Source organism: Papio anubis, chromosome 11 (genome assembly GCF_008728515.1).
Source record: "Papio anubis isolate 15944 chromosome 11, Panubis1.0, whole genome shotgun sequence".
NCBI lineage: Eukaryota > Metazoa > Chordata > Mammalia > Primates > Cercopithecidae > Papio > Papio anubis.
The window spans coordinates 66,711,293-66,738,743 of record NC_044986.1 but is presented as its reverse complement, the minus strand read 5'-3'; the positions used below and the strand labels follow the sequence as shown (position 1 = coordinate 66,738,743).

The 27,451-nt window shown below is 47.9% G+C and overlaps 1 protein-coding gene across 1 annotated transcript; it reads left to right on the top strand.

Annotated features, from left to right (window-relative positions):
• Positions 1–541: 541 nt before the first annotated feature.
• NPFFR1 (neuropeptide FF receptor 1) lies at positions 542–27,451 on the top strand. The gene is made up of 7 exons (XM_031651927.1): positions 542–1,053; positions 8,846–8,956; positions 9,695–9,782; positions 12,297–12,348; positions 15,665–16,009; positions 21,400–21,499; positions 25,253–27,451. The coding sequence occupies exons 1-7, from the start codon at positions 542–544 to the stop codon at positions 26,121–26,123; spliced, it is 2,079 nt and encodes a 692-aa protein (XP_031507787.1). The 3' UTR covers positions 26,124–27,451.

Sequence of the window (27,451 nt, the reverse complement as noted above, 5' to 3'; positions counted from 1 at the left end):
TGTATATGTACCACATTTTCTTTATCCATTCATCTTTTGATGGACACTTAGGTTGCTTCCAAATGTTAGCTATTGTAAACAGTGTTGCAACAAACATAGGAGTGCAGATAGAACCTGGGATCTTTATTCATGTGACAGAAATTTATGGTTGTGTCTGCTGGGTGCCTGACAGGGGCTGGAGATGAGTATTCTCCAATTCTGCTGGAGGAACCGTTTATTAAGCATCTACTATGGGCTGGGCTGAAACTTTGGTATCACCTTTACTCCCCTCAAAATCATTTTTACAAATGCAGAAACAGTCTCAGGTGCAGGTATTTTTATAATAAGAAACTTTTCCAAGGGTATCCCCCGGTGAATGCCTGGACTGGTTAATTCTAAAGTCGTGGTCACCTTGCAGACCTTGTCCCCATTCTCCTGGGAGAGCCCGGAGCTGGTGGGGTTCCCCTGCCTCCCTCCCTAAGCCCTCCTGTTTTCACAGCTACCTCTCATCCCCTTCTCAGGAAGGCCCAGGGTGCTGGACCCCAGGCTGGGGTGGGCAAGGATGAGGAGTGGGGACAGAGGCTGGCATGTGGGGCAAGGGAGAGAGGCGCGGAATGACGGGACGCCGCTGCCAGGGCTGCAATGGGAGGAGGGGTGTGTCCCCTACTTCGGAGGGGCGCTCGGGCTCTGTGGAGACAGCGCCATGCGAGAGGCCCGGGGCGCCCTCGCTCGGCGGGCACAGGTGCGCGGGTGCCATGACGACTGCGTTGCACGAGCCCCCTCCTTCCCCTGGCCTGGAGGCACGGAGCGGCGGGCGGCTGAGCCCGGCGGGCAGCAGCGCTGCGCGGGAGTCAGTCAGCCCGAGGGGAGGGAAACCGGCCAGGGCCTGGGGCCTGGGAGCGCACGCCCCCTTCCCGCCTCTAACCGGACCGACAGGACCAGCGGAGAGTGGAGGCAGGGGCGCAGCCCACAACCAAGTGCCCGGGACCGTCCCTCTGCCCGCTGGCCCGAAGGGGCCCGCTGCCTCCCGCCATCGGAGACCGCCGGAGCCCGCAACAGGGGGCAGCATGGAGGGTGAGTGGTCCGGGGCTGGGATCCAGCGGTGGGGCCGGTACCCCAGGCATGGGGCCGAGGGAGAGGAGAGGGGCCGGGCAGCTGATCACCCACGGCTGTCCAGAGTCAGACGATGTGACACTCTGTGCGTGACAGAGACAGAGACACTGAGAGAGGGAGAGAGACCTGGGGTGCCCATGGGTTCATAGGGGGTGTGTGTGTGTGTGTGTGCATGTGTATGTGAGAGAGAAAGACAGACAGAGATAGATGGAGAGAAAGACCTGGTGGTGCTCTGTATTCGTTGTGTGTGTGTGTGTGTGTGTGTGTGTGTGTGAAAGAGAGAGAGAGACAGAGACAGAGACATAGAGAAGACACTGAGAGAGAGAGACAAAAGACAGGCAGAGAAACACTTGGGGGTGCCTCTGTATTCATGTTGTGCGTGTGTGTGTGTGTGCGCGCGCGCGTGTGAGAGAGAGAGAGAGAGAGAAAGACCTGGGGTGCCTCTGTATTTGTGTTGTACATATGTGTGTGCATGTACAAGACACACACACACACACACACACACACACACAGAGAAAGAGAGAGACCTAGGGATAACTGTATGTCCGTGTTGTGTGTGTGCCCACACACGGTCCCTGCTGTCTGAGCAGAGAATCATTTGAGACCAAGTGAGGAGGTGAGGACAGCTTGGCTGTTAGCTTCAGAGGAATTGTCACCCACTTTGTCTGCTTGAAGGGGTGGGGTTGTGGGGGAGATGGGATTCTAGAGGTGATATCCTCCATACAGAATTTCTCTCCCTAGGGAAAGGAGAGTGAACTATGGACCTCACCTCCAGGATGTTAAGGGATAGTGGCCCAAGGCATAAGGCTGCTTGCTCCCACCTTACCAGAACCCTCTCTCAGCCATTGTGAACAAGGGGAACCATATTTAGGCTAAGAAACTGGAAAACCGAGGTCTGGTCCACTGTCTTGCTGAGTGTCTTTGAGATGGCACCTAAACCTTTCTGTGCCACGGGTCACCCATCTATCAAATGGGGGAACTTAACATTCAACTGACTTCACAGGGTGTCTGTGAGGATAAAATAAGATGTGTTGTACAACATGCCAGTATGAGACAGCTGCTGCAAGAGGTAATAAAACCCCAAAATTCCAATTAGTAATTGCAAACACTGCTGTTAAAAAAGAAAATCAAGTTTTATAGAAAATCTTGTGAGGCTGCACTTGTAGTTTTCCAATGAGCCAGGGTATGAAAAGCACACACACCAAAGAGGCAAGAAGGAATCAATAACCCAAGAGGAATCTGGAAGATTGGCAGGATCTGTAAGAATGGTGTTAGCAAAGACTGCAGCTCCAGTGAACAGAAGTCGGGGGAAATTGGCAAAGACAAGAGTGAAGAGCTTTCAAAGTCTAAGAATAACAAGAAGGAATCTGCTCTGGCTTAGGCTCGAGGGCAGGCAGAGCAAGGCACAGGCAATTTTACTTCAAATTGTGGAATAAAGAGGATAAGGAGGAGATTGAGACCCAAGATAGTCGAGTGATAGGAAGAAGACATCAAGTCATCTAAATGAGCTCACTCATTGTAGCCCAGACATATGACATCCCAGGGGCCCAGAGGTATTTACAGATACAATTATTGCTTATGAGGAAATTACAGAGAATGAAGGAAGTGCCAGAAAACTGAAGATGGGCAAATGTCCTGATTTTCAAAAAAGGGAAATATAGATTTTTTATTTAAAAAGCCTCTACACTGCTAAGATTAGTTTTGACCTCTATTAAAATTCCAGAAGAAATGATCAAACACAGTGTACACTTAGGAGACAACAAAGCACTTGCTCAGCTCAGAGTTTTTTCAAATTCTGAGCTGCACCCTTGCAAAGATGTGTGCCTGAGCATGTTCATCACAGTGCAAAATTGGAAACCATCCAGATAGCCATAAATGACGTAAATTAAATAAAAAAAATGAGACATACCTGCAATGGCATACTATGCAGACATTAAAAACTGTGCTTAGGATTTTCTTTATTGACATGGAAATATGTTCGCTACCTACTGTGAGTAATTAGAAAAAAACAGGTTTTTGAACGCATGTGTAGTATGATCCCCTTTATGCAAAATTACATAGGTTTATTATTGGAAATACACATATACAAGTGTATACACAAAGAGGTAGTCACTAACATCTTTGTTTGATTCTCCTGCTTCTGAAAGCAGACTCTAAGACAAGAGCTTGGGTATAGGGAGTTTATTTGGGAGATAATGCTGGGCAGTGGAAGTGAGGGAATGAGGAGAGTGAGATGAAGAAGGGAGAAGAGGCAAGAAATAGGTGCCTTAATGAGCTGGTTTTAGCTGTGGGCAACTGAGGGGTTCTATCCTGCTGGGGACACTCTGAGAAAAATGCAGCATGAACCCGAGGTTTACCGCACCTGAGAGGTGGTGTTGGCTGCTTCACCTCCCCACTGGTCTAGTATTGCCCCACTCCCACAGTTTTGGGTTGTCCCTTTTTGTGACTTCAGAGAAAGCAGAGCAGAGAGACTCCCAGGTGCAGACTCGGTGGGTGCTGAAAATTTGAGGAACCATTCACCCCAGCTGATATCTTTGGGCCAATGGGATGTGGCAGGCAGAGAGCATCACAAACACAGGGGATCTCTCCGGATGTGAGGGTTCTGTCATGTTTACTGTCTCTTTTAAGGTGCTCAGAATTCTTTGTTGTTGTTGCTGTTTGAGACGGAGTCTCACCCTGTCGCCCAGGCTGGAGTGCAGTGGCTTGATCTTGGCTTACTGCAACCTCTGCCTCCTGGGTTCAAGTCATTCTCTTGCCTCAACCTCCTGAGTAACTGGGATTACAGGCATGTGCCACCACACCTTGCTAATTTTTGTGTTTTTAGTAGAGACGGGGTTTCACCATGTTGGCCAGGCTTGTCTCGAACCGCTGACCTTGTGATCCGCCCACCTCGGCCTCCCAAAGTGCTGGGATTACAGGTGTGAGCCGCCACGCCCAGCCTAGAATTCTTTTATAATAAGCACACGAAACAAAAAAAGCATTTCAAAAAGAAAGAAAATAATGTATTGTTCATTAGGAGCCTATATTATACTCACTAAGAACAAATCCAGGAGCTCAAACAACTCAACAGCAAGAAAACAAAAAACCCAATTAAAACATGGTAAGAAATCTGAATAGACATTTCTCGAAAGAAAACATACAAATGGCTAACAGGTATATGAAAAAATGCCCAATATCACTAATGATTAGGAAAATGCAAGTTAAAACCACAATGAGACATCATCCCTACCTGTCAGGATGGCTTTTACCAAAAAGATGAATGATAAGTAAGTGTTGGTGGAGATGTGGAGAAAAGAGAACCCTTGTGTGGTGTTAGTGAGAATGTAATAAATTTGCACAGCCATTATGGAGAACAGCATGGAGGTTCCTCAAAAAGCTAAAAATGGAATTACCATATGATCCAGCAAGCTCATTTCTCAGTACTTATCCCAAAATCTGAAATTAGTTACTTGAAGAGATGTCTGCACCACCAGGTTTATTGCAGCGCTATCCACAATAGCCAGGCTATGGAATCAACTTAATAGCCAGGCTATGGAATCAACTTAAGTGTATATCAAACGATGAATGGATGAGGATCATGGGGTATGTAAACACAATGGAATACTATTCAGCCTTTAAAAAGACAGAATTGTGTCATTTAAAACAACATGGACAATATTGGAGAACATTATACCACATAAAATAAGTCAAGCGGCCGGGCGCGGTGGCTCAAGCCTGTAATCCCAGCACTTTGGGAGGCCGAGATGGGCGGATCACGAGGTCAGGAGATCGAGACCATCCTGGCGAACACGGTGAAATCCCGTCTCTACTAAAAAATACAAAAACCTAGCCGGGCGAGGTGGCAGCGTCTGTAGTCCCAGCTACTTGGGAGGCTGAGGCCGGAGAATGGCATGAACCCGGGAGGCGGAGCTTGCAGTGAGCTGAGATCCGGCCACTGCACTCCAGCCTGGGCTACAGAGCGAGACTCCGTCTCAAAAAAAAAAAAAAATAAGTCAAGCACAGAAAGACAAATACCACATGTTCTCACTTATATATTGACTGTAAAACAATAGAACTCATAGAACCACAGAGTAGAATGGCTCTGTGGTGGGGGAGAATGGAGTGATGGTGGTCAAACAGTACAAAATTTCAGTTAGAAGAAACGGTTTTCTTTTTTTGAATTATATTGCATAGCATGATGCATAGAGTTAATAACAGAGTACTGTACATTTCAAAATTGCCAAAAAGGCCCTGTACAGTGGCTCATGCCTGTAATCAGAGCATTTTGGGAGGCCAAAGCGAGCAGATCATTTGAGGTCATGAGTTCGAGACCAACCTGGCCAACATGGTGAAACCCCATCTCTATTAAAAAATACAAAAATTAGCTGGGTGTGGTGCCACACACCTGTAATCCCAGCTACTCGGGAGGCTGAGGCAAGAGAATTGCTTGAGCCCGGGAGGTGGCTGTTGCAGTGAGCTGAGATTGTGCCACTGCACTCCAGCCTGGGAGACAGAGCAAGACTCCACCTCAAGAAAAAAAAAAAAAAAAGATTGAGTCTGGGCACCGTGACTCATGCCTCTAATCCCAGCAGTTTCGGAGGGTGAGGCAGGCGGATCACTTGAGGTCAGGGGTTTGAGACCAGCCTGACCAACATGGTGAAATCCCATCTCTACTAAAAATACAAAAATTAGCTGGGCCTGGTGGCAGGCGTCTGTAGTCCCAGCTACTCGGGAGGCCGAGGCAAGAGCATTGCTTGAACCTGGGAGGTGGAGGTTGCAGTGAACCCAGATCATGCCACCACACTCCAGCCAGGGCTACAGAGTGAGACTCCATCTCCAAAAAAAAAAAAAAAAAAAAAGACACAAACATAGAGAATTAAATTCAGTCTCTCATGCTCAAAAGCTTTTTGTAGCTCTCTCGTTAATAACTGAAATTGCATTATTAGAGCTTTCCTTTTTCTAATTTAATGTCTGACTCCTTTTGAAATGCAAAAGCCCAAAAGAGACACAGCGCTTTGTTATGAGTCATTTCCTCATCCACGTGAAGAAGTTTATCAGAATATTTCCTAAAAGAAGATTCTGCTAGGGTTAGAGAGAGAGAGAGAACATTAAGTAACCTAGGACTCCAAGCGGTGATGCCTCGTTAGGAGGTAATGGATCTCTAAGGGGTTAGGTGTACTGTTTTATTACTTCTCAGCTGAGCACAGAGTGACCCTGGTTCTGCCTCTGGCCATTGTGTGCCTGCTTCAGGCAAGGTTTTAGGTGATATATGCACTGTTCATAAAGTGTCGGCTTTGTAGCAGAAGCCTCAGGAAGGCAAAGTTCCCTCCAAATCAAGGATCCCTAATTGCTGCTAATGGACCCTAGAGGTCTTTATATGTGACCTGATGATACCCAAAGAGGATGAGAAAATGGTTGGAGGTGGCAGAGCCTGAGCAGGAGCTCAAACTCAGAACACGTCTCCTGGCTTATTTGATGCACCCTGAATCCCAGAGCCAAGCAAAACCTGGAGGTCTACCACTACTGCATGCTGTATTCTTAGAGCAAGTCTCTTTTTGTCTTTGAGTTTTGATTTTCCTGTGAAATGAAGATAATTCTCCTTTCCTTGTCAGAGATAGCTTGATGTTATATAAAACATATTTCAACAATAATGAATAATGGAAATACTATCTAATAGCGCCTATGGGATACAGCTAAAGCAGTGCTTCTGGGAGAATTCATAGCCTTTAGTACCTAACTTACTTATCAACATTCATTAATCATATTTATGTTCTAGGCCCTGTGCCAGATAATGAGGAGCATTTCAAGCTGAACAAGGCATGGTTTCTACCCCTAAGACATTTCTAGTTTAACTAAAAGAAAAAAAAAAATCTCTACACTTAGCTGAAGCAGGATGTGAAATGTGGCCAGGACTGCAGGTAAACTGAACCAGCAGACCTTGAGGAAGCAGACAGCCATTGAACCCAGAAAGGTGCTCTAGGCATATGTTTAGCCTTTTCAAGAGAAAGAGAGGGGAAATCCCTGCCTCCCCTTTACTTTCCCCTCCTCTCCCACCTTAAGCCTCTTCTACCTCCACTTTCTGAGGCCTGGAATTCTTTTAAATAGACTGGGAGTACAGGTTCAGTATGTGATAAAGGCAGTTCAGTTTTCACTGTGAGGTAAATGACTTGTATCAGAACCTTTTCTGAATACAAGTTTTGATGGATAAAAACAGAGACCTCCTGGAGGAAGTAAGGAGAAATAAAAAGGGCTCAGAGTAGAAGAGAAGTGTAAAGAGGGGCTCGTTTGGGGGCTCTGGATGGCTGTATTGGCAACTCAGCCCTCAAATTATTTGGCCTTTGCCAATCCAAATGATTCTTGGAAGGGCAGCCTGCTCTCACTCACCAAAAAGAGGCCAGGCTTGCAAAATCCATGTTGCTGTGGTGGGTGCCTGGGATGGAGGGGCTTTGGTTCAGCCTGCAAGAGGAACAGTAGGAGGCTGCAATTCTCAAGAGGTCTCCTTCCTCCTAGATCCTCTACCACATCTACTTTTTACTTTGCTAAGTAGTGCTAAGAAAGCTTTTGCCAAGGCTTGCCTCCCTGGGAACAAACCCAAATGAACTGAAACCACACTGCGACCTCCTGGTTCCACACAGCTGCCTGGCAGATAGCTAATGCTGGCAATAAGCAGTCTGAAGTTCTGCAAGGACCTCTGTAATTTACTCTGCTGTCTCTCTGAATGTATTAACAACTCCATGAGGTTGGGAGAGGCAGGAAGCCCAGGTCATCCACATTCGAAAGCCAAGGAGAACACAGAGATGAAGCAGATCTCCCCAGTTCTCTTAGGAATACCAAGAGGTGGCATGCGGGCTTAGGGTCCACTATCATCAGTCTCCCAGCCACCCCAAACTAACTATACCTCCCTTTAAAAATTGTACCAAAGCAGCTTTAAGACAAGTTCCCAAGCTTCTCCTCCAAACCAAGTTTCCCAGCCCCCTAACCTCTCTCTCTCTCCTTTTTTTTTTCCGAGATGAAGTCTCCCTCTGTTGCCCAGGCTGGAGTGCTGTGGTGCCATCTCAGCTCATTGCAACCTCCACCTCCCGGGTTCAAGCAATTCTCCTGCCTCAGTCCCCCCAGTGACTGGGATTACAGGCCTGTGCCACTACACCCGGCTAATTTTTTGTATTTTTAGTAGAGACGGGATTTCACCAGGTTGGCCAGGCTGGTCTCGAACTCCTGACCTTGTGATCTGCCTCCTTCCATCTCCCAAAGTGCTGGGATTATAGGCATGAGCCACCGTGCCCAGCCCCCAACCTCTCTTATATGCAGTCAGTGACCACCATGGGGCCAGCTCTCAAGGCCATGCTTTCCGATTCCCGGGTCCGTGTCCTTTCCTCTCTGCATGAGCACAGTCTCCGTGGAAGATTACATGGTCTGTTAAGAGACAGTGTGTGGGATGGTGTTGGTGAGCGCAAACATCTAATCTAGGGAACAGGAACCTTGGGGGGTCTATGGTGCTACCCCTGCCCATCTCTACCACTTCCTCTGACACTAGGATTCTGAACCTGGACTCTGCAGACTCCCAGGAGGTCCATAGATGACTAACTTGAATCCCCTTGTATTCACCAAGACACTAGGATTACAAGCAACAGAAACAAGTGCTGGCCGACCTAACCAACACTGGGAATCCATTGGAAGGGTGTAGGGAGGTCATCCAAGGGAAGGAAAAGCTGTGTTATGAAGACTCAGAGGCAAATCCAAAGCAGAAGGGGTCTGATTGGCATCCTCTGGCCAGGGGTTGGTACAGACTCCTGATGGACGGTCCCTCAAAAGCTCCATGTGAGGAGGAGGCTGACTCCCCAGGGGAAAAATCGGTACTCAAGAAACAAGGGGTCATGGATGCAGGGTGAGCCCAAACCCTGATGCCCAACACTCCCCTGAAAGTGTGTGTCAAAATCCAGGGCTCTTTTTGGGAGAGGATCCAATGCTTTTGGAGACCATAAATTCCTCCAGACAGGAACTGTTGATTGCCATAACAAAAGGAAGCCCTAGGAAAGCAGCTGTGAAGGAATCAAAATGCATCAGAGTCTTAAAGAATTTGATGACCCCCAAAATGTTAAGCCACACTAAACTTGACTGTGAGTTGTGGGAGGGCAGGGACTGTATGATTCAGTGGTTCTCAAATCTGGCTACACATGGAAATCACCAGGGGAGTTTTGTGAAAAATACCAGTGCCTGAACAACCCCATTCCCTGCCCATCATCCATATCACCCTACCACCCTGCAGAAATTCTGATCCAGTTGGAAGAGGCGGGATCTGTATTGTTAAAAGCTAGGTGATTTTGATATGAGTCAGGGCCAAGAACCAGTGACATCATCAGTATTTTATCACATGTATCAGAGTTTCCTTCTGATTAGAAAGGTTAGATGCAAGCTAGAAAAACCAAAAATAAAAATCACTTGAGGAAACACCACCCCTTGTGGACAAACAGTTATTTTTTCTGTTCATCTATAGTTCACATAAACGTACACTTTTTATACAGAGTACAGACTTATAATGTATGTACATACTATTTTGTAACCATTACTATGTCCCATGGTCAATACTTTCTCTGTCACCCTGAGACCTCACTCTGTTCCGTAGGGTAAACCGTGAGAAGTGGAATGGCTGGATCTGGGGGCGGGTCCCTCACCAGGGCTCTGGACAGATGTGCCTCGACTGTGAAGAGCTGGTTTGTTGTCCCCGCACCCTGCAACCCTCCCTACAGGGCACATCCATTCACTGGCCCGTACTGAATACTGCAATCGTCAATCTGTTAGACAGACAGAAGAAAGAGAAAGAAAGAAAGAAAGAAAGAAAGAAAGAAAGAAAGAAAGAAAGAAAAGAAGAAAAGAAAGAAAGAAAAGAAAGGTAAATCAATAGAATAAACAACAGAATCAATCCTAGGTGTTCAAGTTCAAACCTGTCGCCATCAAACCTATTCGCCAGTAGTCGAACAGTAATTCTCCATCTTAAAGAGGTTGAGAACAAACCCTGAATCGACTCAGACCCACAAAGGATCTTTCATCCGCTCGAAATCTGTCTCGTCAATAATTTCATTTTATTCCAATCAATGGGCTCTTCCATCAATCATTCAGCCTACCTCGTTCAACTTATGTTGTGTTCTTCAGTGGGTTCAGCCCCTCTCCATCCAGGCCTGGGTTCCCTGGCAGCCTCTCAGGAAGAGGTGGAGCACCCATGTGTTCCCAGGATCAACAAGCAAATGGTAACAAGGATGAAGCCATCAGTAGGAGACCTGTGAACTCGGGGAAACACCCAGACTGATTCTGGGTTAAGCTCATTCATTTAGGGATTGTTTTCTTTCTATTATTTTCTTTCTTCTTTCTTTCTCTTTCTTTCTTTCTTTCTTTCTTTCTTTCTTTCTTTCTTTCTTTCTTTCTTTCTTTCTTTCTTTCTTTCTTTTTCTTTCTTTTCTTTCTCTCTTTCTTTCTTTTCTTCTTTCTTTTTCTTTTTCTTTTTCTTTCTTTCTTTCTCTCTTTCTCTCTCTTTCTCTCTCTTTCTTTCTTGAGGAAGAGTCTCGCTCTGTCACCCAGGCTGGCATGCAGTGGCACGATCTCAGCTCTTTGCAACCTCCACCTCCCGGGTTCAAGTGACTCTCCTGCCTCAGCCTTCTGAGTAGCTGGGACTACAGACGCCCACCGCCATGCCTGGCTAATTTTTGTATTTTTAGTAGAGATGGGGTTTCACCATGTTGATCAGGCTAGTCTTGAACTCCTGACCTCAGGTGATCTGCTCGCCTTGGCCTCCCAAAGTTCTGGGATTACAGGTGTGAGCCACCGCGCCTGACCAGGGATTGTTTTCTTATTCACACTTCTTTCAGTTTGTATTATAAAAAATTATGCTCACATCCGTTGTGTGGCTTATAACTATCAGCCCCGCTGCTGCTGCCTCACACGGAGTGCCATGTGTATGATGTGATCTCAGTTCTCACAGGTCACCTCATCAAGTCCTCAGCACAGCCCTTCTTTGGTAAGTGTTCATTTATCTCCGTTTTACCAATGGGAGTCTGGCTTCCAGGGAGGTGACATGACCTACCCTAGGTCACACCCAGAAAATGTCTGTTTTTCTGTTTTATTTTATATTTTATTTTTATTTTTTGAGAAAGAGTCTTGCTCTATCAGCCAGGCTAAAGTGCAGTGGTGTAATCACAGCTCACTGCAGCCTTGACTTCTCAGGCTCAAGTGATCCTCCCACCTCAACCTCCAGAGTAGCTGGGACTACAGGCATGCACCACCACACCTGGCTAATTTTTGAATTTTCTGTAGAGACAGGGTTTCACTCTGTTGCTCAGACTGGTCTCAAACCCCTGAACTCAAGTGATCCTCCCACCTTGGCCTCCCAAAGTACTGGGATTACAGGGGTGAGCCATGGTGCCTGGCCTGTGTTTCTATTTTAAATATGAGAATACTGGGTTCACACAGAGGTAAGGAGGCAGGAAGAAGGGCTGAGACTTCCCGGACTGTGTGTATCCACTCGAGGTGTCTTTGGCTCAAGGCTTTTAATTTTGTGGTTCTCAAACCACAGTGTGCATTGGAATCATCTGAAGGATGCTTTAAAATGTAAAACAGAGATAGCTGGGCCCCAGTCCCAAGGGTTTCTGGTTCCCAAGGCCAGGGTTGTGGCCCAAGAATTTCTGTTTCTAATGAGTTCCAGGTGATGCTGACATGGGTGGTCGGGACCCCACTTTGAGAATCACACACCCTGACCTCTCCTGGGTACCCCGGAGACAACCATTATCACACCCTGAGACGGGGAAGCTCCTCCAGTAGAGGAATGGCTTCATTGGGTTCAGTGGATAAAAATTTCATAGGCTGTAATTACAAGGGCACCTGGCAGATCCCAAGAAGAACAAGTCCAAGGTGTCAATGAGGTCTCTGGCCGCTAGCATGCAGCCCAGATGGGGTGGGAGGCCTGCCTGCCTCCTGGGGAATTGCCAGGAATGGGAAGGAGTTTTTCCTCCTTAAGAAGGGATTCATGTGCAGTGCTGGAATCTGGGCCCTGTCTAGAGATGATGCCCAGGCTCAGCTGAGGCTCTAGCAATGGGCAGGGTCACTCCCAGATACTTCTCGGGACACTCTTCAGAAGATGAGCTTACTTGAAGGTCAAGTGAAGGGTAGTGGGGGACATGGACTGGAGTCCAGCCTGAAAGATTCTGGTAATTTCCTCTGCCCATCCACACCCACAGATCCCTCCAGTCATGGGAGATGATTCAGAGCTAATTTTGAGGCTCGGCAGCGGTAAGCAAGTCTCCCAACGGGGTCTGGGATGAGTGATGCCTCTCATGGGGGTTCTTTCTGGAGGGGCCTGGAGAAGACCTTCCAACATCAGCACTGCCTGCCTGCAGCAGGACCCTCTCACCTGATTTCAGGATCCACCTTCCTTTCTCTTTTTCCTTCCTACAGATATTCATTTATTCCATAACTATTAGCTATTTATTGAACCATTTACTTTGGGCAGGCACTGACAAGACACTGAGGACACTGCCACCAACAAGACAGAGAAGATCCTTGCTTTGCATACGCTGTCAAGCATGGGGAAAAAGACAATCAATCTAGAAACAAACAAACTATTGACAGATTGACGAACATAAACCAGATGCTGTGGGAAGACAACATTTATGCTGAGAGCTAAAGGAAGGGACGAGCAAAGACCCTGGGGTTGGAAGAAACAGGAGTGTGTGAGGAGCTAAGCAGATGGCAAAGTGACCAGAGCATAATGAGCAAAGGGGTGAGGTCAGAGAGATGTCAACAGGGATCAGACCATGAAGTGTTTTGGAGGCCTCGGAAAGAAGCATGGATTGTATTTAAAATGCAGTGAGGGTTGGGAGGCTGAGGCAGGTGGATCACCTGTGGTCAGGAGTTTGAGACTAGCCTGGCCAACGTGGTGAAACAGGATCTCTACTAAAATTACAAAATTAGCTGAGTGTGGTGTTGTGCACCTGTAAGCCCAGCTACTCGGGAGGCTGAGGCAGGAGAATCACTTGAACCTGGGAGGCAGAGGTTGCAGTGAGCCAAGATCGAAGCCATTGCACTCCAGTCTGAGCAACAGAGCGAGACTCTGTCTCAAAAAAAAAAAAAAAAGCCTGGAAAAATTGCAGTGAGGAGTCTAGGCAATGATCCTTAGTGTCTGCTGAAAATATTATGTTAAAAGCTGATGGCACAGTGGCTCATGCCTGTAATCTCAGCACTTTGGGAGGCCAAGACAGGAGGACTGCTTGAGCTTAAGAGTTCAAGACCAGCCTGGGCAACATAGTGAGACCTCATCTCTACAGAATAACCTTAAATGAACCCAGCTTGGTGGTGCACGGCTGTCATCCCAGCTACTCAGGAGGCTGAGGCAGGAGAATTGCTTGAGCCCAGGAGGCAGAGATATATCACCTGAGCCCCGATTGAGCCTAGCACCACAAAGAGAAAGGCCACTGGACATAATCTGATCAAGACTCTAGATCTGACTACCAAGTACAGGTAATACAGTGGACAGAGAGCAGAACATGTAAAATGACATCATGAGGAAGCAATCAGAAAAATCCAGCCTGCAGAAGCTCTACAGAACAACCACTCAGTCCATACGACAAATATACTGCAGAAGGGAAAAGAGACAGAGTGGGGACCTGTGAACTAAAAAAGACTTTGGAATCATGTCAACCAAATGTAGTATGGGGATAGTGGTAGATTTTATCATAATGGACCTTAATGAATCACACTTCCATGTCCACACCTCTTCTGCAATGCTATATTGCTTTTCTTCCTATCAAGAGGTGAAACTATCCACTGGCTTGAACCTGGGCATCCCTTGTGACTTGTTTTGGCCAATAAAATGTGACAGATGTGATGTGAAAATTCCAGAGTCTCGGTTTTAAGAAGCTTGTAGCTTCTTTTCTTGCTTTCTTGAAACCCTGAGACCACTGTTCTCTGAAGAAGCCCACACTAGCTTCCTGGAGGATGAGAGGCTACGTGGAGAACTGAAAGACATCCCAGCCAATCGCCAGCACTAATCACCAGCCATGTGAGGGACACCTTGGACCTCCCAGCCCCAGCTTAGCCAGCAGATAACTACAGCAGCTGCATGAGAGTCCCAAGAGAGACCGGGAGAAGAACTACTCTGCAGCCCTGATGGTGCCAGCTCACTGGCCCTGCTCCCCTGAGGGTCTTTAGCCTCCAGGCCCCCAGCCTCCATTGAGCCTCCAGGCCAGTGGCTGAGTTCTGGGTGTGACAGAAAGATTCCGTAGGGACTCTTCATCCCCTGAAACAGGACTCATTTAGTCCCAGAGGAAGGCAGGAGGAGAGTTTATGAGACAACATCATGAATCACCCCAACTAATGACTTCCCAGAAGAGCTGTGGTTGGACACTGAGCCTTCCCTTCGAAGCAAGCCTGGGGAAACACACACCAAAGCCTGATCCTAATTCACAGACACACAGAGCAGGGCCAGCTCTGCTGTAGCATCATCATGGGACCTTGAGCAAGTCATGGAACCTCTCTGACCTCCAATTCAAACGAAACTAACACCTTAGGGTAATTCAATGAGGGTTTAAAAAAAATACAAAAGGAAACAAATGAGGCTAATACCTAGTGACTTACATCATGGGATGGCTCAGAGAGCTAAATAAAATAACAGATGTGGAAGTGCTTTGTTAAATGCTATGCAGGCAGAACAGCTGATCCCGGGACAGGAGGAGGCAAAGGTCGAGCAGGAACCTCTGCTTTGGATGTTCTGCTGAATGTGATGTGCCTCTGCTCCTTAGCCCTTGTTCACAGTCCCCCTTCATTCTCCCTTCCTCTACGGCCTTCTTGCCTTTCTCAACTAAAGTTCCGTGGAGGAGATGAAGGGGAAAAACATCAAAGAGTTTAAGGGCATAATAATTGGGTTCCAGCGGAAAACAAATGGTGCACTCAGAAGGGGTTTAAGTGAATAGAGTTTAATGGAAGAGGGGAGGGGTAAGAGAACCAGCTAGAAACGGTGAAGCACCCAGGGATTCACAACCACAGGAAACTGTTACCATTTGCAGGCCTATGAGTGCAAGGAGAGGGAAGAGCGTTACTGTAGTCATGCGAGCGCTAGAGCCATGAAAGGGGACTCACCCAATAAGAGCAGGCTGTGGCCGTAGGAAAAAACAGCTGCTGGAAGAATTGGGCCAGGCAGGAGGGGAGTCAGAAGACAAATACCCTGACCTCTCTCTCTGCTCCTGCCCTCCCATCTCCTTTGTGCCTGGCATTGGCTGAACCCAGCTAGAAGCCAGAAGACAAGGGAACCAGGGCAATGCAGAACTTAGAGGTTAGCCTCTGGGGCACACAGCAGGGCCAAGAAAGTTGGAACCTAAATAGGGTGGGGGGGTTAATAAAGAATAACCCACAGTGGAGAATGAGTTATGGGCAAGACAGGGCATGAAGTACAAGATCAGGGTTTGAGTGGTTTTAGGCTGAAAGTCTTGGATCAGTGCATCCAGTTGCAACTGGAGCTGGAGACATACTTGGGGGACCAGGGCATGGTTAAGATTGGGATTTGGAGGGTCTCATTAGTGGTGAGAAATTGGTAATCTCTTCTTTGCCTAAGGTCCTGACCCACATATTCCTTTGGTCCTAGGGGAGCCCTCCCAGCCTCCCAACAGCAGTTGGCCCCTAAGTCAGAATGGGACTAACGCTGAGGCCACTCCAGCTGCAAACCTCACCTTCTCCTCCTACTACCAGCACACCTCCCCTGTGGCGGCCATGTTCATTGTGGCCTATGCGCTCATCTTCCTGCTTTGCATGGTGGGCAACACCCTGGTCTGTTTCATCGTGCTCAAGAACCGGCACATGCGTACCGTCACCAACATGTTCATCCTCAACCTGGCCGTCAGTGACCTGCTGGTGGGCATCTTCTGCATGCCCACCACCCTTGTGGACAACCTCATCACTGGTGAGTGCAGGCAGTTGGCAGCAGGAGTGTCCCCCATCCCCACTTCAACTTCTCAGATAAGGCCAGAAATCGAAGCTTGAAAGACAGACATCATTGCTGGGCTGGCCTCTTGGCCATGCCGTGGTCTCGAACTCTTAAGACAGTCTTGGAGCTGAAGAGTTAGACTAGAAATAAGAGATATAATGAATTCCCTGTTTTCTTTGTGCCTGGCATGATGTTACTTTTCATGCATTATCTTAATTCATCCTCACAACAATCCAATGAAGTAGAGTTTATGGTCCTCCCCATTTTATGGAAGAGGAAACATGCTCAGAGTGGTTTAGAAACTGGTCTGTAGTCACACAGCTAATAGGTGTTAAGGTCCACATTCTCACACCCATACTTCTAATTATTGTATTATACCATTCAGTCCCACTCTCTCATGGAGCTCCCATGGGCAGAATTAGAGCCAATGGGGAGAAGTGGAAGGGAGGCAGGTTTCCTCTGAGTCAGGAACTAAAACTCCACTCATTTGAGCTGGAAATTGATCAGGGCACAGAAGAGAGTCCTGCCTGTAAGTAATGAGCTCTCCATCCCTTGGAGTGTCTTAGCAGGGACTGGCCGGCCACTCAGTGGACCACTTGACCTCTAAATTCCTGCCTGTACATCCTGCAGATGTCAGAACAGCACCATCTACTCTCTACTGTCTCATGCGACTGGCCTTTCTTGTTTCAGAATCAAGTTTCCACCAACCTGAGACTCCAGGTGAGGGACTGCTTTTCAGAGATACAGAGACCCCTAGAGGTCCTAGCCTGCAGATTCTGAGCTCAGAGCTCCCAGCAGCTCACTGATCCTCAGGATCCAGAGCCATTCGGAGTGAGTTCACTGACTCAGGGCAGAGGGAGCCACAGCCCGGGTTTCTGTAGGTTCTAGGACCCAGGAAGTGGAGACAGTGCAGAGTCAGCTCCCCTCCACAGTACTGGCTCTGTCTGGTGGAACCGTTACCCACTGCTGAGTCCCAGCTTCCTTTGCCGACGCTGAACATAAACTGCATCCCTCTCCTTTCCAACATGTAGACACACACACATGTGTACTCAGGCACATATGTGCAGAGATGCATATATGTGCAGAGATGCACACATGCATACACATAAATACATGCATACCAGTCAACAGTGATATAATGAGGTCACTACCTGGTTAAGGTGGTGTCTCTCAGTCTTTTTCACACACTCATATTCAAAATATTGTTTGAATACATAAAACATTCAGATGGTTCAATAGTCAAAAGCTACCAAAGTTCTCCAGTGAAAAATCTCCCTTCTGCCCTTGTCCTCTGGCGTCCCGGCTCCTATCCCTCCTGGGAGGCAACTAATGTTGCCAGTTTCTTGTGTCTCTTTCAAAAAATATTTTATGCGAGTGCAAGCAAATTAAGCACATGCTAAGGTTCCAAACAGTCCCGTACTTTTACTTCCCACCACACCCCACTTAAAAATATATCATGTATGCTGTAAAAAAGATTCATTAAAATCAGCTTACATGTTGTTATCCCATATTAATAGATAAAAGAGTTTCTCATTCTTTTCACCAACTGCTTAGAATTCCATCGTATGAATGTACTACAATTGATGCTGATTTGTATTTATGTTGTTTCTAATAGAATCTTCTGCAATTAAATAAAACTTCACACAGCTTCCTTTTTTTCCTTTCTTTCTCTCTGTTTCTCTCTCTCTCTTTCTTTCTTTCTTTTTTTTTTTTTTTGAGTCTCACTCTGTCACCCAGGCTGGAATGCGGTGGTGTGATCTCGGCTCACTGCAACCTCCGCCTCCCAGGTTCAAGCGATTCTCCTGCCTCAACCTCCTGAGGGGCTGGGATTACAGGCGCCTGCCACCACACCCAGCTAATTTTTGTATTTTTAGTAGAGACGGGGTTTCTCCATGTTGGCCAGGCTGGTCTTGAACTCCTGATCTGAAGTGACCTGCCTGCCTCAGCCTCCCAAAGTGCTGGGATTACAGGCATGAACCACTGCACCGGCCTCTTTTTTGGAGACAGTCTCACTCTGTCATTCAGGCTGGAGTGCAGTGGCACAATCATGGCTCACTATAGCCTCGACCTCCCTGGGCCCAGGTCCTGGGACTACAGGCATGTGCCACCACGACTGGCTAATTTTTCTATTTTTTGTAGAGATGGGGTTTTGTCATGTTGCCCAAGCTTGTCTCAAACTCCTGAGTTCAAGCCATCTGCCTGCCTCAGCCTCCCAAAGTGGTGGGATTACAGGAGTGAGGCACCATGCCCAGCTTTTTCTTGCTTTTGTTTTGTTTTGTTTTGTTTTTGAGACAGAGTCTCGCTCTGTCACCCAGGCTGGAGTGCAGTGGCCGGATCTCGGCTCACTGCAAGCTCCGCCTCCCACGTTTACAGCATTCTCCTGCCTCAGCCTCCCGAGTAGCTGGGACTACAGGCGCCCGCCACTTCGCCCGGCTAGTTTTTTGTATTTTTTTAGTAGAGACGGGGTTTCACCGTGTTAGCCAGGATGGTCTCGATCTCCTGACCTTGTGATCCGCCCGTCTCGGCCTCCCAAAGTGCTGGGATTACAGGATTGAGCCACCGTGCCCAGCCCATGCCCAGCTTTTTCTTCCTTTCTTTTTTTTTTTTTTTTTTGTAACTCACATACAGAAGGTTGAGTCATTCATTCAGTCTACAGTTCATGGCACTATGTGATTTCCCACTCTGTTCCAAAGCTCTTCTTTTGTTTATTTGTTTCCTTCTGTATACCTATTCCACTCTCCATCTCTTCTCTGACCCAGAGGCAGCCATTCTGTTATATTTCTGTCTTTTGTATGCTTTCGTAGAAAATGTGCTGTGAATGTATGCATGTTTTACATTTAAATATTTTTGTTAAGGTATAATTTAACATACATTAAAATCTGCCTTTTTAGTATATAGTTCCACAAGGGTTTTGTTGTTGTTGTTGTTGTTGTTGCTTTTTAAAAAGACACGGTCTTGCTCTGTCACCAAGCTGGAGTGCAGTGGTGAGATTATAGCTCACTGTGACCTCAAACTCCTGGCCTCAAGAGATCTTCCCACCTCAGCCTCCCCAGTAGCTGGGACTACAGAAATGTGCTACCATGTGTGGCTAATTTTATTTTTAATTTTTGTTTTCATAGAGTTGGAGTCTCACTATATTATCCAGGCTGGTCTTGAATTCCTGGGCTCAAGTGATCCTCCTGCTTCTTCCTCCCAAAGTGCTGGGATTACTAAGCTGGCTGAGAATAGTATTTAGAAGCCAAGGTCTGGGTTCTAGGTGTGCTCATGGGTATTGGGGTGTCATTGCTTCTAGGTGCTCTCAAGGGACAGAGCTAGGAAATATATGTATACTAACAGAAATATTTCACACACATATCTTTATTTCTGTATCTGTCCACCTGTATGTGTATTAACATGAGTTCAGACTGATACCTTTGATTCCAACCCACTGTCACAGGATTCATTTTAACTTGACCCTCTTCCTTATTGGTAACTTCATTTTCAGACAGTGAGAAATATAGCTGTATTTATCTACAACATATTTACTTATTGGTTCAATCTTAGTATACACATAAGGTAGCTTCATTATTGCTAACATACTTCTTTCTGTGATTGAGGTTTGCCTGATATTTTCCCATAATTAGATCCCGTTTATTCAGTTTTGTCAAGAGTACACACATTTATTAGTGACAGAACAGAATTTGTATACAGTTCTTTTTGCTGTTATAGTATACAGTCAAAATGTTTTGCAAAGTTACTCCAGTTAGTGCGTTTCTTCTTCACCCCTTCAATGTAAATATTATTCAATTTAAATACAATATTATTCATTTGTAATACAATTAAGCTTATTTGTTAATGTTTGTATTTCACTTTGGGTCCCCCTCCCCAACCACATTGTGATAGATGATAATTATTTATTTTCTGAGTGAGTGAAACATTGCCATGATTCTAAAAAGTCAGAACCATAAAAAGATATACTCAGAGAGGCATCACTCTCATTATCTCACCTAGCCCATTCACCCACTATTTCTACCCAGTTCTTATCTTCTCTCTGTTTAGATAGCTAATATTATTCTGATTTATCTTTTCTGTATTTCTTTGGTACAATGAGAAAATAAGCATATATTTTCTTAATCTCTTTTTTCTTACATGAAAGGTAATATACTACAGTCTTTATACTTTGCTTTTTGCAAACCACATGCCTGTGGTTCCAGCTACTCAGGAGGCTGAGGCGGGAGAATCGCTTGAGCCAAGAAGTTGAGGCTGCAAGGAGCCATGATCACACCATTGTACTTCAGCCTGGATGACAGAGCAAGACCCTATCTCAAACAACACAACACAAAACAAAACAACTGATGTCTGGGTCCTATCACTAGAGATTCTGATTGTAACTGGCCTGGCATGGGTCTGAGCATTTGTTCTTTGCATAGCTCTCCAGGTGATTGTCATGAGCAGCCAGTGTCAAGAACCACTGACCTAGAACCTGAGCCAGGGCTATGGGAGCAGAGAGCCAGGCAGGGCTGGATGCTGTAAAGCTCATGGAAAGAAATCATTGGTCAATATAAAGAAAATCTCACTAATACTGTTGATCCTTGAACAACATGGGTTTGAACTGCATGGGTCCATTTATATGAGGGTTTTTTTCAACTAAATGCAGATTAAAAATACAGCAAAACCCGTGTATATTAGGCCATTCTCATGCTGCTATAAGGACATACCTGAGACTGGGTAATTTATAGAGGAAGAGGTTTAATTGACTCACAGTTCTGCAGGGATGGGAAGGCCTCAGGAAACTTACAATCATGGTGGAAGGGGAACCATGTCCTTCTTCACAAGTCAGCAGGAGAGAGAAGAATGAGAACTGAGTGAAGGGAGAAGCCCCATATAAAGCCATCAGATCTCGTGATGAGAACTTACTCACCATCACAAGAATAGCATGGGGGAACCCACCCCCATGATTCAGTTATCTCCCATGGGTCCTTCCCATGACTCGTGGGGATTATGGGAGCTACAATTCGAGATGAGATTTGGGTGGGGATACAGTCAAACCATTATCACCGTGTATATACAGAGGGCTGCCTTTTTCTATACACAGGTTCTGCAAGGCTGACTGCAGGAATTGATTACGTGCAGATTTTGGAATTCTTGGGGGGTCCTACAACCAATGCACTGTATAAACAAGGGGATGACTGTAGTGAGAACTGTCCACGGTTTTATGGGCTAGTTGGTTCCTCATTTCTGGAAGTGTGCAAGCAGAGACCAGATAACCGCTTGCAGGACATGGAGGAAAGATCCAAGCTCAGAGGGGACTTGGCTTAGAGGGCTTGCAGTCTCTGGCTCTTGATGGGTGGCCATCTCTCACTCTGTGGGGGCCTCTGTCATTGCAGGGTGGCCCTTCGACAATGCCACATGCAAGATGAGCGGCTTGGTGCAGGGCATGTCTGTGTCAGCTTCCGTTTTCACGCTGGTGGCCATTGCTGTGGAAAGGTGAGAGGTTTCCGGGATGGATTATCCCTGGGCCAACTAGGGCCTGGCATTAAGAGGAGCCACTGCCTCTAATGCTGGATTGGCTGGAAGGCTGGGGCTGCACTGTGGTAAGTGGGGCTAAATCATGACCTGCAAGAAGAAGGGTTGTGGACCCAGCTGCCCTCTCCCTAAACTTGGGGAACCTGATAAGGACACTACCACCCCCTTCTGGAAGGCCTGAAGGCAGCCTTAGTTGGCTTTCGTTGAGATTCCTGGGGTCTGTGAGGAGCTCAAGAGCAGTCCTCATTTCCTGAGCAGCAGGAATCTAAGCCAGGAGAGCCAGAGCTAAGGGGGACAGCTTAGGGGTGGGTCTCAGTATGGCTGGGGAGGAAGGGTTCCTCCCTGCTCCTCATTCTGTCCCCACTGGCTCCTGCTGGTTCCTGGCAGCCCAGGCCATACTCAATCCCCATGTTCACCCCTTCTGGTTTTTCAGCTTCACATTCCATCGGATTCCCTGGTAAGTGTAAGTCTATCATGTGGCCAGAGGTATGGAGCAGAGCCAGGGACAAGGAGGCTTTGCAATCAATAAAGCACTGATTTATTGAGGAGGCCTCCATATTGCACTGCATGAGTGCTCCTCCCCCACAGCATTGTTAGTGGTAGAAGGGCATCCTCTGGTTGCTTCACCCCAGGGAAAGGTGGGCAGGCAGATCAGCTGGAGGTGTGCTCACTCCTATCTTGGTGTATCATGTTGGGTGGGTCACCTAACTACTCTGAGCCCCTGTAGTCTCACCTGTAAAATAGTAGCTACCCTACAGGATGGTTGGGAGGCTTCAGTGAGCTCCTGCTTGTAAAAGCTTATGCACAGTTCCTGGCACAGAGTCCAAATATCAGTTGCTAATAGTATTTTGTTTCTTCTGCACACCCATTCCCTCCTCCTTGTTCTCTCCCCAGCATGAGCATATCTTAGCCCTGCCCTTTATAGAATCTAGTGTTCACATCCTCTCTCCACCTCAAGCCCAGTTTTTTGTAACTCAGTGAAGTAGGCAGCTGGAGTAATGAAGTGGGTTCTACTCTCCACAAGGCCACTAACTAGCTGGGTGATCAGGAGAAGTCCCTTCCCTTCATCGACCTTTGTTTTGTTATCATTGTTGGATGAAATGAGAGTGTACTACTTCTCCCAGTGGTGTTTGCAGTATTCTTCAAGTCTCACCTCATCCAGGAAGCCTGCCCAGATTACCCCAAGATTCTCCTCCACCCATTTACTGCTATTGCACTCATAGCCAGTACTGCAGGCTTTAAGAATTATTTATTCTCTGGAGATTTCTTTTCTTTTCTTTTCTTTTTCTTTTTTTTTTTTTTGAGTGGGGAGACAGCGTCTTGCTCTGTCACCCAGGCTGGAGGGCCATGGTGATCTTGACTCACTGCAACCTCTGCCTCCCAGGTTCAAGCCATTCTCCTGCCTCAGCCTCTGGAGCAGCTGGGATTACAGGTGCACACCACCATGCATGGCTAATTTTTGTATTTTTAGTGGAGCATGGTTTCACCATGTTGGCCAGGCTGGTCTTGAACTCCTGGTCTCAAGTGATCCGCCCTCCTCAGCCTCCCAAAGTGCTAGCATAAGCCACTATTCTCTGGAGCTTTCTTGAGGGTGTGAAGTATGAAGCCAGTAGGTCAAAGTAGGTCAAAGACAACAAGGCTTGAGTCAGGCTGTGGGAGAGGTAAAAGGTCAGGCTATGAGGCCAAAAACTGGGTTGGCAGGAGGGCAGGATGCAGTGTAGTGAAGTGGAAAGGACACTTGACTGACAGTCAGCTCTAGACCTATGTTCCAGTGCAGGTTCTGACTCTAAACAGCCACGTGACCGTAAGACCCCCACTGGGCAAGGTTTCCCCTCCATTAAACGAGTAAGATTGACTGTACATTCTCCAGGTTTCTATTTTCTGGCATCAGTAGATGACAGAAGCCATTCTGGGGAGTAGGAGCCCCCCACCTTTTTCCTCATTATTAAACATTTGAAATGTCTCAAGAAGTGTGGTGTTATCTCACTTAATCTTCACAACTACCCCATAGAGTAGGTCATACTATTGGCCTCATTTTACAGATGAGGAAACTAAGGCTCAGAAAGTATTTTGAGTAACTTCCCCTCTCGTCATTCAGGCATTTATCTAATCACACTCTATCGAGATGAAAAGTCATGGCATCTGCCCTCAAAGAGCTTGCAGTTGAGCAATCACCTTTGCACCACACTGCAGGGGGAGATTTTTACCTACCCCTTCAGCAGCTGTTTTCAACTCTGGTTGCACAGTAGACTTCCCCAGGAGCTTTTTTTTTTTTTTTTTTTTTTTTGAGACAAGGTCTTGCTCTCTTGCCTAGGCTGGAGTGCAATGGTCTGATCATGGCTCACTGCAGTCTCAATCTCAACCTCCTGGACTCAAGTGATTATCCTGCCTCAGCCTCCTGTGTAGCTGGGAGAATAGGCAAGCATCCCCTCGCCTGGTTAATTTTTTTGGTAGAGATGGGGTTTCACAATGTTTCCCAGGCTGGTCTCCAACTCCCGGGTTCAAGTGATCCTCCTGCCTTGGCCTCCCAAAGTGCTGGGATTATAAGCATGAACCATGGCACCTGACCCCAGGAGCTTTAAAAACAAAAACAACAAATAACAAACAATGCTAAAATCCCTTTCTAGACTAATTAGGTTGGAATCCTTGGTCTGAATACGTAGGAACGGGTTTTGTTTTTGTTGTTGAAATGCTTCAGGAGAGTCTCATGCACATGGAGGGTTAACAGCTACTGGTTTATATGGCATATGAAACAAGACAAATCTGGGTTCAAGGCTGGTCCTTGCAGCTTGCTGTGTGACCTTGAGCCAATTGCTTAACACTTGAGTCCCAGTTTCCTTGTCTGTAAATCAACAGCATAATAACTATCTTAAAGGCCTCACCTTTAAAAAATAAGAAAGGGTGTAATAACAGATGCTGAGTTGTCTTCATGAGGAAATAAATGGTGCAGACTTGTCCTTGCATTGTGGAGATACTGACTATGGCCAAGATGACATAGGGACAGCCTGACATGTAGGCTCTACATCTGACCTCCTGAGGTTTTCTGGAGAATCCATAAACAGAAACTGTGTTATTGGACGCACCTAATCGTCCTTCTCAAGGACAGACTGTGCACTCTGATCGCTCTGCTAGCTGCCAGCTAATCAGTTTACCCTCAAAAGTACATAAAGGGTCCCGTGAGGCGGCTCACACCTGTAATCCCAGAACTTCAGGAGGCCGAGGCCGGAGGCTCGCTTAAGCCCAGGACTTTGAGACTAGCCTGGGCAACATAGTAAGAACTCATCTCTACAAAAATTAAAAGACATTAGCCGGCGTGGCCGCGCATTCCTGTGGTTCCAGCTACTCAGGAGGCTGAGGTGGGAGAATCACTTGAGCCCGCGAAGTAGAGGTTGCAGGGAGCCATAATTGCGCCACTGTACTCCTGCCTGGGCGACAGAGGGAGACCCTGTCTCAGGAAAAAAAAAAATAAAAAGAAAAGTGCAAAAGTGCACACAGGATTCATTGTTCCCACATGATCTGCGGTTTCCTCCTCCCTTCTCATAAATCCTGTAGCTGCCTTTGTTCTTTGACTACTCAGCCAATTCAGGTCTCAGCTGTTCTTCGAAGCCGCCCTAGATGCGATAATGAAGGTCAGGTGCCCGCATCCGACCCTCCCTCCCCTCGCGGGGACCCTAGGACCCACCCAGATCCCGCCTCTCTCTCTCTCGGCGGCAGGTTCCGCTGCATCGTGTATCCTTTCCGCGAGAAGCTGACCCTGCGGAAGGCGCTGGTCACCATCGCCGTCATCTGGGCCCTGGCACTGCTCATCATGTGCCCCTCGGCCGTCACGCTGACCGTCACCCGTGAGGAGCACCACTTCATGGTGGACGCCCGCAACCGCTCCTACCCGCTCTACTCGTGCTGGGAGGCCTGGCCCGAGAAGGGCATGCGCAAGGTCTACACCGCTGTGCTCTTCTCGCACATCTACCTGGCGCCGCTGGCGCTCATCGTGGTCATGTACGCCCGCATCGCTCGCAAGCTCTGCCAGGCCCCGGGCCCGGCCCGCGGTGGGGAGGAGGCGGCGGACGGGCGGGCTGCGCGGCGCAGGGCGCGCGTGGTGCACATGCTGGTCATGGTGGCGCTCTTCTTCACACTGTCCTGGCTGCCGCTCTGGGCGCTGTTGCTGCTCATCGACTACGGGCAGCTCAGCGCGCCGCAGCTGCACCTGGTCACCGTCTACGCCTTCCCCTTCGCGCACTGGCTGGCCTTCTTCAACAGCAGCGCCAACCCCATTATCTACGGCTACTTCAACGAGAACTTCCGCCGCGGCTTCCAGGCGGCCTTCCGCGCCCGCCTCTGCCAGCGCCCGTTGGGGAGCCACAAGGGGGCCTACTGCGAGTGGCCCGGCGGGCTTCTGCACAGGCGGGTCTTCGTGGCGGTGCGCCCCAGCGACTCCGGGCTGCCCCCTGAGTCGGGCCCTAGCAGTGGGGCCCCCAGGCCCGGCCGCCTCCCGCTGCGGAATGGGCGGGTGGCCCACCACGGCTTGGCCAGGGAAGGGCCTGGCTGCTCCCACCTGCCCCTCACCATTCCAGCCTGGGATATCTGAGGTGGTCCCGGGAGGGCTGGCCCCTGCCTGAGGGCCCCGATTGGACACGAGATACATGCGCGCGACAGCGGCCTGGTGAGGTTAGGAGAGGATGCATGGTGCCTCCCTCTCCAGAGCCAGGCAGTGGTGGGCGGCTGCTGGTGATGTCTTCTCTGCTGCCTTCACCCTCAGTAGAGGCAAATGCGGGGGACAGGAAGGAACCAACTTGCCCTGAAACCCTTCTGTGTGGTGGGCTTGACAAACATCATCTCACTGAATTGTCACAACGCTTTGGAGATAGGTTTTCTTCTCTTTCTTCTACAGATGCAAAAACTGAGGCCTGGAGAGGAGACGTGACTCGCCCAAGGTTCTCAGGTGGAAATGGCATGCGAAGCCATCTGACTCCAATGCCTGTGTGGTTTTTATCATCTCCAGCTGGCTCCAAGAGGGCCCCAGTAAGGAAGGTAGAACACTGTGAACTGAGTAAGTCCTAATTAGGCAGCTAGGAAGAAGCGAAAAGCAAAGCCGGCCTGTCCCTTGATGCTTTGTGTCCATGTGAGGGAGTCCCTCATTTTCCGTTACTGAAGCCACTCCCCTTGATCCTTTTCTAGAAGAACATGGTGTGCCCCTGCTGCTAGCTCTAATGTGTTGGTTTGTCTTGTTTGTTCCAAGAAGTTCCAAGAAGCCATTGTCCTCAGAGCCTGGCAGCTTCAGAACGAGCCTTGGGGAGGCTGCCTCAGTTGCAGGGCACTCTAGGTCTTGCCCTCTGGATCTGAGCTTAGAGAACGGAGGAGGGACTCCCAGACCCAGGCAAGAACTTACAATGCCACAGACATTGTAATGCTGCAGGGCCACAGGAGGTGTCCTTTTAAGTACTCAGACAACGAGGAAGAGGAAGCACGGTATGCATTTTCCACACTGGGAAACTGCTCACTGGGGCTGCAGGTACAAAGCCTTGCCCAAGGTCTCTCTCCTCCCTGCTTCCTGGGAGGGAGAAGTTGGTCAACCGAAGCTGCAGCCGGCGTGCCCTTTGGAGACTCCTGAAGGACACACACTAAACTCTTCCCCAGCACAAATGACTTGTGTGCCCTAAAGACGTACCAGGAGAGCCCTGTTTACTCTGGCTTTCCCCCAGCACCCCTGCATCAACTTGAAGAAATGTGGCTTTTTTCCAGGGGACAGGGGCACATGGGATTGCCTTGGGGGGTCCTTTCACAGGCCCCTTCATCTTGCAGTTAACTGGACATTTCCCCCCACCTCTATAGAAAACACGACGTTGCTAGAAATTTAGTAAACAGAAAAGAAACTTTTCCAGGGGTCAGGGCTCTGAGGCTCTGTTCCCTTAACCG

What these genes read in the sequence shown, in the direction of transcription:
- NPFFR1 (XM_031651927.1), top strand. Translation starts at nt 542, where the DNA reads ATGAGGAGTGGGGACAGAGGCTGGCATGTGGGGCAAGGGAGAGAGGCG. An exon ending in AATTTTGAGGCTCGGCAGCG is followed by an intron (nt 12,349 to 15,664) that starts GTAAGCAAGTCT and finishes TCTTTGCCTAAG; the next exon opens with GTCCTGACCCACATATTCCT. An exon ending in TGTGGACAACCTCATCACTG is followed by an intron (nt 16,010 to 21,399) that starts GTGAGTGCAGGC and finishes CTGTCATTGCAG; the next exon opens with GGTGGCCCTTCGACAATGCC.